Consider the following 15,290-nt stretch of genomic DNA (forward strand, 5'->3'; position numbering starts at 1 on the left):
CAGCGCGGTGTACTGGCAGGAAGTGGTCATGTGGTCCCAAGGTAAGTGTTGGGTTAGGCTTTCCCAAGTCTAGTCTGACTGGGTTGCCTAAAACTTTGTGCAGCCCCGACCTCCCCCTAAAATGGGGATCATTACTTGGAATGGGAGAAAAGATTTTAGCTTAGAGCCTGGAGGCATTTAACAAATGGCCCACAAAGTCAGGCCTATGGTTTTCACAGCTGATGATGATCCTTCATCAACATTACTCTAGAGGAAGCAGTGTGAAGATCAACTCGGCTGGCTCATGGACAGAATGTACCCTGAAGGGGACGAGACACTGGCCCCTTGCTCATCCAGCGTGTCCCACAGAGCAGAAGGCCTGGGGGCCCTGGCATGGTAGTCTGTGGGCAGAAGGAGCAGACCCATCTTGGGAGTCTGGGCTGCTTCTTCCCTCTTCCTAGGAATGCCCTCAAATTAACTACACAAACATCAACTGACTCCATGAACAATATTTTGTGTTCACCATGGCATTGGTCAGTGTCTTCAGACTGTGGCATGTATCCCTCAGGGAGGCAGTATGTGAGGGCTTTCTAGAGTCTACGGGGAGTTTTAGAAGAATCCATGTCCAGATCCTCAACTTCCACATGTGCTGCATTCTAAGCCCGGTCCACAGACAAATACTCCTGCAGCCAGTTTTACGGTCACCCTTGGACTTCCTCAGACAGATGCACTTCTTGCCCATCTCATTCATTTTACCACAAGGCACTGTCTGGTGGATAGATACCTGTAAGGACAGTCCGGGTGTGCAAGGCTCCTTGGGCTAAACTGGTGCTGGTGACTCATGATGTGAAGACACGTCATCATGAACACAGTGTTCCAAAGATGTGAACCTGAATCTAATCAAGTGCCAACAATCCCACAAATGCAACCCGAGCGGCAGTCTGCAGAACCGCAGGCAAGACAGCCTAGACTTCTCAAAATGTTGTAGGGGGAAAAAAGGGTTGGGAGCTAATTCCAGATTAAAGGAGAATGAACAGACACAACAGTCAAATGCAATTTGTGACCCCTGATTAAGGAGAAAAACTATGAAGGAGATTCTTGCCAATTGAGGAGATGTGATTATGGACTATCTATTGGATAACAGTATTGTACAAATGTTAAGTTTCCTGAGACTGATAACTGTACTGTGGTTACATAAGGTAATGTCCTTGCTCCTAGAAGGTTCACACTAAACTATTTATTGTTAGATTTGAAAGTAATTCTCAAATGGTTTAGAAAAAAATAAATGAAGCAAAATGCTAACAAGAAGTCCATCTTGGTGAAAAAGACCCATGGGTATTCAGTTTACTATGAATATTTTACTGAGGAAAAGTCCCATATGAATAAATCAAGACATATCAAACTGGGTGGTTCCATATTTCATTCTGGCCAGGCAGGCATGGCAAGGCATGCTCTGCTTGTCGGTCCATCCACCCATCCATCTATTCATCTTACAATTAGGATTCAAAAGGTAGTGGTTGCCATAGAGGCAGGCTAACATGTGTATTTGAAATGAAAATGAAGTTGGACCTTTTCTGATGAAAAAAATCAATGTATTTGAGCTGATACATTTGGATAATTTCCCACAAATTGAATAAGCTAAATTTGCAGCTCCAAAGTTTTGCCAAAAGTATTGAAGCACATGTCTAGCTGCCAAATGGGCTGGAAATTACTTCTGCTACAACTATTTAAAACTTGTTGGAAAATTACAGATGTTACCTTAGGAGTGTATGCTAGTTTTTCAACATAATTTTGTAGGTTTACATGAAAAAAAGTTTTAAGACTTTCAAAAGTAGGCCTTCCAACTTAGTTATCCTATAAAATCATTAAAAAGTGGGTTTTATCTCTACTGAGTTAACCAGTTGATTCTCAGTGGAGACCTAAGATCTGCTTATACAAACCCACTCCCATTCCCGTAGAGGGGACTGTGCTGGCTGTGGGCTGTTGCCCTTGGCTTCCCATGTGGACACTCCCTTCCCTGGGCAGAAGAGAAGCCAGCTGAGAACAAGCACCCCCCTGAAGGCCTCCAGTATTCGAGGAGACCTCACTTTGTCCCAAAGAGTTAGGGAGCCTTCCCTCATTGCAAAAAGCATCGATAGTTTAGGAGTGTGTGAAGAAATGCATGTTTCTCTTCCTAAAATGTCCTGATTTGGATTCTGAAGTATCATGAATAAAATAACCCTAGGTCCACTCTGGCCCAAACAGAGATCAAAGAAAGGGCCTGGAGGAAATATAATACTCCTTGCTTCGGCTAATTGATTTTCCTAGAAATTAATCTTTCAGATAGTGAATGTATTTTTCGCAAGTCAAGATTTGTGTTTTCTTAATCTACTAATATGAGAGTGCAGTCTGTATTAAGCCAAAATTACCAGTTTGGGGACTGGAAGTTTGGGGTTTGAATTCTGGCTTCATCACTTACTAAATCTGTGACCCTGAGTAAATCTCTAGGTCTCATTGCTTCATCTGTACAATAGGGATACATAACATCTCTTACCCAGTAGAGCTCAAACTTACTCGATTTTAGGCCAATACATGAAATCCATTTAAAAATAGCAAATGCTGGAGAGGGTGTGGAGAAAAGAGAACCCTCCTACACGGTTGGTAAAGGAATGTAAATTGGTACAGCCACTGTGGAAAACAATATGGAGTTTCCTGAAAAAACTAACAGTTGAGTTGCTGTATGATCCAGCGGATCCCTATTTTCATAGCAGCGCTATTCACAATGGCCAAGAAATGGAGACAGCCTAAATGTCCATCGACAGATGAATGGATAAAGAGGACATGGTGTGCACACGCGTGCGCACTCACACACACACACACACACACACACGGAGGAATACTACTCAGCCATAAAAAGAATGGAATAATGCCATTTGCAGCACCATGGCTAGACCTAGAGATAATCATACTAAGTGAAGTAAGTCAGAAAGAGAAAGACTAACAACTATGATATCACTGATGTGGAATCTAAAATATGACACAAATGAACGTATCCATGAAACAAACAGATTCACAGATGTAGAGAACAGACCTGTAGTTACCAGGGGGCGGGGTGTTGGGGGAAGATGGGCTAGGAATGTGGAGTTAGCAGATGCAAACTATTATACATAGAATGGATAAACAACAAAGTCCTACTCCATAGTTCAGTTCAGTTCAGTTGCTCAGTCATGTCTGACTCTTTACGACCCCATGAACTGCAGCACGCCAGGTCTCCCTGTCCATCACCAACTCCTGGAGTTCACTCTATAGTACAGGGAATTATATTAAATATCCTGTGATAAACCATAAGGGAAAAGAATATTAAAAAAGAATACATATATGTGTGTATAATTGAATCACTTTGTTGTACAGCAGAAATTAATACAACATGATAAATCAACTATACTCAATAAATTAAAAAACCCTATTTGTTAAAAATTGGGTTACTACGTGAAAAGCAGAGATGTAGTGATACTAACTTTATTTTTTGTTTTTATTTTATTTATTTTTAATTGAAGTATAGTTGATATTTATATTCTTTATGTATCTACTCTTCTTCAGGTTTTCATTATATAGTTATTACAAGATATTGAATATAGTTCTTTGTGCTATACAGTAGGTCCTTGTTGGTTATCTGTTTTATATATATTAGTGTGTATCTGTCAGTACCAAACTCCTAGTTTACCCCCTCCCACCTCTCCCTTTTGGTAACCATAAGTTTGTTTTCTAAGTCTGTGAGTCTATTTCTGTTTTGTAAATAAGTTTATTTGTATGATACTAACTTTAAATTTTTATTTGTATCTTTTCACTTGTTAACAGGTTGATTCAATTATGCCCACGCCTACACACTTTTTAAAAATAAGGGCACAGCCTATGCTATAGACTCATGAAGCCTGGGGCTTGAATAATTTTTGCAGCAAGAAAGCTTAGCAGTGAGATCCCACTTGCTGCCACCTGCCTGCTTGAGATACCCCAGTGGCACCCCGCTGCCATCAGAAACAGAGCAAGCACCTTCTTTTCCTGGATTTTACAGCATCTCATAATCTGGGTATCACCTACAGAGATAGCCTAAATTTCACACCACTTCCCGCCACCTGTTCTCAGTACTTGGCGACTGGTCTGGCCTCCTCCTTGTATCCACCACCTGCCCCTTCCCCTTTTCGTGATCACAAACTTGCCTATGCTTCTCCTTGGTCTGGAATGTGCCCTTTTTCCTTTTCCTTCCTTTCCTAATGCACATCTTTCAAGTGCTAGCTCAAATCCTCCCTCTCCCTCGAATTGTTTCCTGCTATGATCTCCAAATCCTAGTGACTTCATCCCTAGGAATTCTTACCATGACCACAGCTAATGCACACGCCTCGGTAGACATAGCTATCTGTTGGACTGACAGTCCGCCCACCCACCCACCCACCCATCTGCCTATCCATAGTTTACAACTAGATCATAAGCTATTTAAGTTCACAATTTTGCCTTTTAGATGCCCACACAGCACCTAGAGCATGAAAGATATTTAATACTTGCTTCCTGATTGAGCTCAAGTGATTAAATAATATGTTTTAATTGAATAAAGAGGCTATGGACCATTAAGTGCTAAGTAAACCAAGAAGAAAGGGACATTTGGAAGGGAAAATGCTAGAGAGCTTTTATTTTTCTATCAGTGAAAGGAGAATCTTCTGAGAATAATTCTTTGGCTGTTGGATCAGCCTGAGGTCCTAAGACTGGCCAATTCATATTAAGCCTGAAATAGATTTCTCTAAACAGCAACAGTTTGAAATAGGTCTTCAGACTGAGGCCAGAATGAGATGTTGGTCTCAGATCTTGAGTGAGGAATCAGTGTTTCCTAAAAGCCTGACGTGGGATTTCTTGATTCCAAGCACCTCCTCCCAAATGGCAGAGCCCCCTTCCAACTTAGGGACCTTATTACAGTATTGTCTGTTCCTATAGTCCCTAAAATAATAATACAAAAAATAGATGGACAGAGCTTATTTATTCTGAACTCTATATCCCACAACATTAGATTTGAAAGCCTAACATTTAACTACCTTGTTGCATTAGAAGGTTTCTTAGCTGGATAACAACAAGCTGAAAGTTTACTAAATTCACTAACAGTCTTCTGCTGGGTTTGTGAAGCAGCTTGAATTAAATATCCAGGTGGGATCACTTAAAACAGAAATGCTCTATCTCAAGACAGGGAGCCTCCAGCTCACAGCTTCCTTGATCTCTTACATGTAAGGATCTTATGGTGTCCTGGCTCCCTTCTCCCCATAGGGGACGAGGGTCTCCCTAACACGACCATGGGAATCTGGTGGGAAAAATTCCGTAGGAGCTATGTGGGCTCAGCAAATGGGGAAGGGAAGGAGCTGCGAAACCTGGGAAGAGCCAGGGGGAGCTGACCCTGGGGCAGAATCCCACGCAAGGCTGGCCCGACTGACTGACCCGACTGACTGACCGTGGGGCCCAAAATAGCCTCCCCGCAAGGCCTGCATTTCTTCCCCTCTCTGTACTTTGTTGAGCTGCTTGAAATTCCACCATTTAGAGCAATGTCTTGGCAGAGGCCGAACTGAAAGCCTGGGACGGGAGAAAAGGCACTCACCGGGTGCGGGTTGGGAACAGCAGCGTGGCAAGTACTAATGGTTGCTTATGGGGCACGGGCTTAACAAAGCATTGCCTCATGTAACTCTGTTCCCAGCAGCCCCGGGAGGCAGGATGAATAGTGTTCCTATGTCACAGATGAGGAACCTGAGGTTTGGGAGCTGTTAAGTAACAGCTGAGTGGTCAGGCTGACTGAACCGACGTGAACTTGAGCTCTTGCTTGTTCAAACTATGACTTCTCGCTGTGTCCCCCTTCTGCAGATTATGGGAAATGACAACCTGGGAAGAGACTCCAGCTTCACAATATGGTGAATCATATCTCAAATTGATCAAGGTTACATAGAGTTTTGTGGGCTAGTCTGAGAACTTGATGGCTTGATTTGCAAGATTGTTTCTCTAGGAAATTTTGTGACTTGCTGCCAAACCGGTAGAATGGAACCCCATGATATTACAATGCATTGTGGATTACTTGCAATTATAATTTAGTGCTCAGTGTTTCTAGTTGTTTTCTGGTCACACAAAAAGGCCCTCTTCTGACCAAGGTTTTAGTTTACAATGCCACCAAATTGCCCCACACCCTGTACCTTTATTACATAGTACATTTTGTGAGGACAGGGGCTTTTGTCTGTGTACTGAGGATTCCCTAGCCCCTACGACAGTGTCTGGCACACACAGGCACACATTAATTACTTGTTGAATGAATAAGTGCTTTTAGATCACAATGTTTTAAAAGGCACGTGCATTTTATGCTTTGTGAAACACATTTAGAGTTATTATGCACAGCTGAGATCTGGTATATGACTATGATTAACAAACCTTTAAAAACTTCAAGCAACCCTGTGCAACACAGTTTTATTCATTAGTTGAAAACTATCCTCCCATATAAAGTGTTTTCTCCTAGGTAGCAAGACTGAACGCTCTGCAATTCAGGGGTTTAGAGAAACACGGGTTCTGGCTTCAGCAATCTTCCTCCTGCCATCATGGAACCCCTGGCACTTTGGATAAACTGCTTTACATCTTTAGGCCTGGGAATTTTAGGGGCTACCTTTCAGCTCTAAAATGCTATGGCATCTGTGCACAAGACCTATTTTCACCTTTTACATGCCTCAGGCCTGCTCTAATCACACGTTAGTGAAGACACAGGTAAAAAGCACAATGATAAAATACAAAGACGGTGAAACGGAAAAGTCTTGGATGACCTGAAAGGAAAACTACAAGTCTTTAAGTTTAGACAAGTTTGAAGCTGCTACAAGAAGCAGCCACAGCCCATGAACTTTATCGTCAACCTCTGTGCAGACAAGTGGGCCAGTTACAAATTCTACTTGGTTAGTTCAAAACGTGATAGTGGTAGGAACAAGATTCTGGCTGCTGCATTTACATCAGAACCAGCAGAATACATGTGATCTCAAGGGTGAATGTGTAGACAGGGTGCAGTCCAGTCCCCTTTGAACAGCACAGAATGACTGACTCAGGTAGCACGAAAGAGCCTTTGCTCAATCACTAAGTTCCAAGCATTCCAAGAAGAGGGATCAGTATTTATGGTACTTTCTATTTTCAAATGATGAGTGACTTAATGTTTTCTGCATAAGCCTTAACTGCACGGTGCACAGTGCAGGATATAAATGTCAGCACTGTGACAGGGGCATGTTGACACTGGTTGAGTGTTCAAAGTCTGCACATTGTCTTTATCCTGCCTTCCCCGCACTGACAACTTGCTACCGAATTGAACATACCTGGAAAGAAGTCAATTTGGCTTAGAATGCAGCTCACTTTCTCTTTGGGAACATTTCTCTTTCAAGGATCTATTGGGTCTTCCCATAGATAAAACAGAATCGGGTGTGCTCTGCTGGTTCAAATGTAAATACAGTAGTCAGAATCTTGTCCATTGATACTACTGATACTACTGATGACTTAGTATCAGTTTTGGAAAAAACCTCCCTTCCCCCACAACTCCCCCCACCCCAGTCAATAAGATTAATGTTACCTTGCTTGCTTTGTGACTGGCTGGACCTTACATGAGGCACAGATTTTCTTAGGGTATTATCAAGGCATAGGGATTCACCTGACTGCACGTTAGACTCACCTGGGGAACACCTAAATCTCTAGTTGCCCAGGCCACACCCCAAGCCAATGAGATCAGAATCTCTCTGGGAGAGGCCCAGCACCAGTAGTCACTAGAGCTCACCAGGTGAGTCCAGTAAGCAGGGGTCTTATGAGTCTTTTCCCAAAGGAAGGTTAGGGTGGAGCGTGAAGGTTGGGGTTGACCAAATCTCAGTCACTGGCGTTTTGGAGTGGCCAGGCCTTCCTTTACTGTACAGTTGTAAACTGTTCATTGAGTTTGGCAGTAAGAAATTTGTCTGACGTGACAAAATTAGCCAAAAGCAGAGCCAGAAGCAGGAGTCAGCATTAAATAAGCCTAGGTAGACAGGATACTAATATGCTTATTAAATTTCCATGAACTAATCAGCTTCATAATCAGGCACAGCCATTATTCCTCCAGAGTGCCTTGGTGAGAAAACTATTACCTTTCACTGGGTTCCTGTTCCTCTGACCTAGGCTGTTTGAATGAAAAGCCATTTAGCCTTCATGGGTACTGTTCTGAAGATTATGGCACTAAAGCGCATTTTAAGTCTCTACTGGAGAAACATTATATACACTAGGATAGAAATTTGTGGCTGAAACCAAAACCTTTAAAAATAGGTTTATACAACTAACTGCCATACACTCTTGGAACAGTTACTTCAAGGGATCAAACTGTGTTCTCTAACCCTAAGTCACTCTTGAAGACTTCATTTGTCTTAGAAAAATGCACTTTTTCTTGGGACTTCAGGAAGAAGATGCTTTTATTGTAATCAAGCATAAGATAAGCACATCACATTTCCTGGGCTACTTTTAGCCCAAGGCCACAGGTTTGGGGGACTCCAGCATACAGCTGACTTTGGAACCCTTTCAGTGGTGCCTATGATCACAATAATTTTCAAATGCAGAATAGGGTAACAGAAATGGGGAGTAGCCAGCATGGTTATGGCTACGGCTTACTGCTGCTTTAGTTTGGGGTTGTGCAAATTTTCTTTTCCTCGCCAGTAATCTCTAACTTGTGATGAAGCATATTCTGCTTTACGCAATAGATAAACTTCTCAAGAGCAGAGGGTAAATTATATCAAATCATAGTTGACATGCCCTGATAAACCGCTGAGACATTTTTGAGAGGCAAATCGCAGATTTATTTTCTAATATGAATAATCTAGTCTTAAGAGTTAACATTGTCATTTGTGTAGTGAACTACAATTTTGTGTTTTTTCCCCCTAGCCCCAGCCCAGCACTATTTATCACTTTCTTTCTAGGACCGGAACTTTCCTGAACAGACTTGACACTGCCCAGATGCTTGTTCTGGAAATCAAGGCTTTTCTGTGTTTTCTCTGACTCTGGCATGGTTTTGTGAAACCTCAGCCTCTTCCCTTGCAAGGGCAGTTTAGGATGGAAAGGCAATTGTTCTCAGAGTTCAGCAGAGCCAGGCACACCCAAACAGAGATAGAGGGCTTTGGAACAAAACACGGGTGTGAGTGTGTGAGTGTGTGTGTGTGTGAGTGTGTGTGTGTGAGTGTGTGTGTGTGAGTGTGTGTGTGTGTGAGTGTGTGTGAGTGTGTGTGTGTGTGTGTGATGGGGAGGCAAAGAAAAGAAAACAACTGTGTGTTTTCCTGTGGTGGTGGTGGGGAAAACAGCTGTTGATCGGAATCTAAATGAGCAGCAGAAAAGTGTGTTACCCTGTGTGTTGGGCAAAGCCAGCGCGTGCCATATACAGACTAAGTGTTGCAGCCTTGGGGCACCAGTTGGTTACGGCGCACCGGGAGGGGGCTTCGGCGCCTGCGCGGCTCTTCCCTGGGAGGCCACTCTGCGGCCGTGGCTGACTTGGGGGTGCGTGCGGGCGGCGGGTGGGGTGACCCCTGCGGGGAGGGAACGGTTCTTACAGTCACTGCTCAGCGCGAAGGGCGCGCGGCGGCGGCCGAGGGAGCGGTCTTCGGCGGGCGCCTCGGGAGGCCTCTTACCGGCGGGCAGCGGGAAGGCGGACGCGGTGTGGAGCAGCACCAGGCAGACAGCCACGACATCCCATAACTTCATCTTAGAGTCCCGTCCGGCGGCGGCACCTGTGCAGGCGGGCGGGCGGGGGCGCAGAACCCGGGAGAGCACATTAGGCCTGGATGTTGGGGCCCGCGCGGGTCCCCGGGGCTCCCCTCCAGACTTGGCACCGCCCTCCTTCCGGACCGCTGCGGCCGGGCGCTTCCCCGGGCACCCCCACCCTTCTTTCCTTCCCAGCTCCCTGCCTGTCCCCGCTCCGGGGTGCGCCTCTCCGGCTTCCAACTGACAACTGCCTTTTTCTTCCGCCATCGGATCCCAGGATTTCGGGGCAGGGCTGCTTCCCAATACGACGACAGCAGTACTGGCGCGCAACCCCATCCCCATTCTGGGGGGCGACCGGGCAACCCTCACCCTGTGCTCCCGCCCCGTCCAGCAGCTCCCACAGGAACCCCCACCCCCCGACCCCGCCCCGGAGAACGAGCCCTGAACCCAAGCAAGAGACCAGCCCTCCCGGGGTCCTGATCCTGTCCTCAGCTAGGCAGGGGCAGGCTCAGTGGCACCACGAACCCCGCCCAAGCTTCATTCCTGCCATTTCAATTAGTGTTTTGTCGTCGGAACAAGAAGCCAGTGGGGACTTAAAGACTTTGAGGCTGTCCAGGAATATCTGTGTTAAGCTCCTGAACTTTCCAAAGTTTCAACTCGGTTTAAAATACTACTTCCACTTCTTAAGGTTATGAATGTTAACATATGAAAAGGCCTAACCTCGTTCAATAAATGCTTTAGCGTTACAGTTAGGGAGGGATTGCCTCGGTCTTGAAAATGTTCGTGGTGTACTCGAATACCCTCTTTATTTTTGCATTTTTGCAAGATTCTGGCCTTAAATCCTTTCCCCTCGCAGAGGGGTTTCGAGCTCCCCAAGCTGGGTCACAGTCACTCCTGGAGGATCGTACCCTGTCGGGGACGCTACGCAGGAGCGCGGGCACCAGAAGGTCTAGACCGGGAAAGGGCGCACGGTGGGGGCTCAGCTCCTCTTAGGGGGCTCCGTTTGGCTTCTCAATCCTCGCACCCCTAGAAAGGAGGGTCACGCAGTTGAGGGCGGGTGAGAAAAAGGGTACCCTCAACTCAGGGCCCAACTTCACGCAATAAGGAGGCGGGGGTGGGGGGGAGACCCGGGCACCTTGAGGTGAGTCCCCAATGCCAGCGTTCTAATTTCCAAGGGCATTCTAAAGTGGAAATTACGAGATTCATGCAGTTGATTATCCCCGTTCCTCCAAGTAAAAGAGATTCTTGGGAAAAGCTCCTTGAACTTTTTCAGTGGAAGAGAGTAAGGCAGTTCCCAGATAAAAGTAAAAACCTCGACCCCATTCCTCTCCATCAGTCGCCAGGAGCTCCCGCCTCCCTTCCAGCAAACGCCCCCACCCCCATCTCTACCCAGAACGCCCGCCGGGTTCCGGTGTAGGCCACCCCGGGAAGCGTTTAATTCGACTGCCACCTCCCACCGCTGTGGAGACGAATGCATTTTCCATCCCTTGGGCGTCTGTTTGTTCGCTACGCAGCTGTTGGGCTCGGGGAGTCTGTAGGGACCACAAACTCCTAAACCCTGCGGCTCCCGGCGCTCCATGCCCCTCTGGCTGGTTTACAAACCCGGGGAAAAGGAAAGGCTCTGGGTTGAGGCGCTGGGACTCCCAGGCAACACCTCACCCAGGCCGTGCAAAACAAGCCCTGCGAGGCGCTCGAGCAGGGACGAGGGAACGCGAGGCCTCCCGTCCCCTCGGCCCGGGTGCCCGATCCCAGGCGCGTGCGAACTGTCTGGCTGCCCAGAGGGGCAGGGAGGCGCGCGGTTAATGCGCTGTCCCAAATCGCGGTGCCCGCCGGCAGGAAGCGACAGAGGCACCAGGTTTCCCTTCCGCATTAAGAGGGTTTTTCCTTTTTTTTTTTTTTCCTTTTTTCTGCTTGGCAGGAGGAGGGCTTTTTAAATTGGACGTGGAGATCCTCAATTAGAAGTGTGACAAAGCTGGCAAAAGAGGACATAGAGGAAAACTCCCCGCCTTATCCAGAGGAGGCTCCCGCCCCCGCCCTCCGCCGGGTGAAAACAGCTCGCCCATCTCAGGCGGGCGAGAAGGGCGCCTTCTTCCCTCTGAGCACCGCCCGCGCAGGCTGCAGTCAGAGCCGCTTTGTAGTTCCCGGTATTTGCCGGGCGGAGGGAGTCTGGAGGCTGAGCGTTCACAGCGGTCTACGGGGAGGTTTTTCCCAAATCCCTGTGGGGTCCCCACATCCCCACCCCCAACACACCCAGCGGCTTCCCTGTCGGTCTCTTTATCTCTTTATCAAAGCACATCTGTCCGCAACCGGCAGCCTCTGTTACGCGCCAACTGCCCAAGGCGCTGCCACATGCGGTAATAAACAAGCTCTCCTTCTCCGCTAGGTGCCCCCGCACACGTTCCGGTACCCTACAGGCTGGTCCCTCTCTGCGTCCGGCAGAGCAAAAGGGGAGGTCGCGGGCACCGGCACCTGGTGATCCTCAGGCCTGGGGCGGAAAAGACGGATGCCCCAGGGAGCCGGACTGCGGGACTCGCCGCCGGGCGCTTCTGAGTTCCCAGCACCAGGGGGCACCAGAAACCGCCGGAGTCCCGAAGCGCCCACGCGGCCGGACGGCTGCCTTGCCACTTTAAGTATAGAACCGCTGCACGAACGCTCTCCACAACCCCTCAATTCTCTCCGAATCCAAATTACCCCCCGGAACTTTTGGATGTCCTCACCAGCATCCCCGCTGTTCATCCTCTCCTACCGCTCTTCATCCTCTCTCCCGGATTTTTCTCTACCCGCTTCACTTAAGCTGGTTTCTCGGCAACCTGGTTTTTGAACTCCCCCTCCCTCCCCCGCGTCTCGGTGACAGCCTCACCGCGGGTAAGCGCTCCCGCCGCCAGTGCCCCCGCACTTTCCCGTGTCTGGCAGGCTGGGAGGTTTGCCCTCGAGATCCAGGTCTCAGGAGGAGAAAAAGGGAGGCGGGAGTGGGTGGGTGGGGGCGCGCTGTAACTCGGAGGCTTTCTTTTGGAATACGGACAGAAGTTGCGGAAAGATGTATTGCTTTTTTCAGCTGTTCCTTGTGTCCTGAACTGACAGTGGTACTCAGTTGGGCCCAAGACCGCGGTAGGGAAAAGAATGAGCGACGCTTCCTGCAGACAGTCTGGGAATGGGTCAAGGGCCCGATGCCGTGTTTCAGATCCAGAGTGCACCCGAACCCCTTGCGAGAATGGGCTGGGGACGCTGCGGGCTCCTCGGACACCTGACACTTGTTGAAAAGGCGCTACTGTCCTTGAACCTTGCCAAAGCGAAGATACGGCGAAACTCAGTGCAAACCCGGTGGCGGCGGGGCGGAAGCCCAGAAGCTCGCATTGGAGCTTTGCGGGTAGAGGTGCGTGCGCGAGGTTAGCAGCAGCATCTCTTCCTTGGAATACTTAAGTGAACATCGAAAATACTATGCAAGAGTCGAGTGCGCTCTAACATATACGCGGCAGCGCCCAGGAGAGTTGTGTTTGCCCCCACCAATGAGCAAAAATCTTGCGAGCACGGGGTTGGGCAGCTCCCCCGGAGCGCGCGCGTCTGCTCTGCAGACCGGTTTGCCACCGCCGAAACCAGGGAGGCGCCAGAAGGCTGGGGAGGTCCGCGGAAAGTTATTTCCCGCCCCGAGAGGGGCTGGAAACCAAAAAGCGGCGAAATCATCCCTGAGGTTGTGCAAGGTAGTGGTGGAGAGTGTTAACTGGGGAGGTGGCACAGAGTGCAGGAGAAAAGCGGTCATTCAAATCATCACTTAGATGGCGTAGGGAAGACCTTGAGGCTCGAGAGTCTGTTGGAGACGGAGACCCAGCTCCTGGGCTATCCCGGAAGCCCCTCTCTTAACCTCGACGCGGATGGTTAGTTGGAATTGCGGGCTCATGCAAGTAACCGGGTTCAGAAAAGGGCGAGGAATGTAGATTTGCAAGACGGCTCCAGAGGAGGTGAGCGCTCTGTTTTTAGGTCCTCAGCACCTTTAGCAGCAGCCCCTCCCGGGGCCTACACTTTCCCTCGGAACAGACCAAAACAAGTTACACCCCAGTAATGATATCTATGCAGCAGCGCCTCCACAGAGGACCCAACTTTGGCAGTGGTGGGTTCAAAGACGATCCCAGCCCGGTACCTTCCCGGGACTTGACGGAAGAGCGCCCCGCCGAGTCGGGGAGGGAAACTGTCCCTGTTGAATACTCCGGGGTCTAGAGGCATGAGGGACCCCAGAGATCTTTGCCCACGTGGAAAGGCAAACTGCCCCTCTGCAAGGCCAGCCTGTCTCCAGTTCAACTTTTCTCTCTCCTCTGTCTTCCCAGTGTCTCGGTTCCCTCTTAGTCTCTTCCCTTTCTAGTCCCACTGCCCGTTCTGAGGTCCAGCCGCGCCCCCCTCTGTCTCCAGCGCCCCGCAGCCCGCCGCGCCCGCCTCCCCTCAGGCCCTCTCCCCTACTCACCTCGGATCCGGTCTCCGCAGACCCCCAGCTGGACATTAACTCCAGGAGCCCCGAGTCCCAGCCAGGAGACCCATCCGGGCCGAGGGCAGGAGCGCGGAGCCCCGCCCAGCAGGTTAGGGGCACGAGTTCGCAATCCTGGGGCCGTTCCCGGCAGGGAGGGCACGCAGGAGGCGGCGGCCAAGGCTCCAGCCGCCGCCGCCGCCGCCGTGAGAAGGGCGAGGGATGCCGACAGCTCCCTCGCCGGCTCCCTGCACCCCCAGAAGGCGAGGTCCGAGCAGCCGCCGCTGCCTTGGTTGGGGGGTGACAGGGCTGCGCGCGCCGCGCTCTCAGCCGGGGCAGCGCGGGCGCGGGGCGCGGCGGGCGCTTCAGCGGCGGCGGCCGCGCTCTGCGCCTTCTTGGGGCGCCGCGCCGCAGAGCACGAGACAGGCCGGGCTGATGCTGCCGCCGGAGCTGAGGTCTGGCCTGGAAATCCGAACGAGACACCACGTCAACCGGCGCCGAGAGTCCCGCGAAGACATGAGGGCGCCAGGAGCGCAGGCTGGTCCTGGAGAGCCCGGGCCGGGGGCCGGGGTGGGGGAGGGGAGGCGCGGGGCCCCGGGAGGGGAGGGGTCGAGCGGCGGCGGTGGCGGGGAGGGAAAGGAGAACAGCGAGGAGGCGCCCGAGCTCCCGAAGCGGGGGGCTCCGGGTGCGAGTGGGTGACGCGAGGCGCCCCTCCCCGGGGTGCAGGGAGAGAGCGCTCAGCGCGTGGAGACGCGGCCGGGCTCGCGCTTTCTCCTCGCCGGGAAGATCCGGAGGAATGTGCGGAGATCTGCGCGGACCAACTGAAGGGAGAAATCTGAACTTGACCGCGGCGCCCGCGCCCGGCTTCGCCCTCGCGCCTAGCTCTCTGAGCCGGGGCTGTGTCGAGTGGAGGGCTGCACTGGGCTTTCCTTCCACCTCGATGTCTAGCTCTCTGGCTTTTCTGCAGGGCAGAAGGCAGTGGCGAGGAGAGCTGCTGCTGGCCGGAGTTCTCCAGCACTACGAAGGAGAGATGTGCAGCGGCCCAGGGAGGGAAGCTGAGTGTTTGCCAGGGGACGCTGAGACTGGGGCAGAATTTATAGGGCTCTCACTCCGTGACGTGCCCTCCAGT

The 15,290-nt window shown here is 50.2% G+C and overlaps 1 protein-coding gene across 3 annotated transcripts in view; it reads right to left on the reverse strand.

Moving 5' to 3' along the window:
- Window positions 1–14,357, reverse strand: part of GDNF (glial cell derived neurotrophic factor) — a 28,200-nt gene extending 13,843 nt beyond the window's left edge. Inside the window, exons 1-2 of one of the 3 annotated variants that reach the window (XM_086361483.1) lie at window positions 14,162–14,357; window positions 9,636–9,734 (exon numbers count right to left, since the gene is read on the reverse strand). In XM_086361483.1, coding sequence (XP_086217609.1) covers window positions 9,636–9,708 — 73 coding nt within the window. In that variant the 5' untranslated portion in view covers window positions 9,709–9,734; window positions 14,162–14,357. Of the gene's footprint in view, window positions 1–9,557; window positions 9,735–10,616; window positions 14,119–14,161 lie in introns of those variants that run through there. The other 2 variants (XM_086361481.1, XM_086361482.1) reach the window with 2 other exon arrangements.
- Between the last annotated feature and the right edge of the window lie 933 nt (window positions 14,358–15,290).

The sequence above is a fragment of the Bos grunniens genome, chromosome 20 (assembly GCF_055505025.1).
Source record: "Bos grunniens cultivar Pamir isolate PY7600 chromosome 20, Bosgru_T2T1.0, whole genome shotgun sequence".
Classification (NCBI taxonomy): domain Eukaryota; kingdom Metazoa; phylum Chordata; class Mammalia; order Artiodactyla; family Bovidae; genus Bos; species Bos grunniens.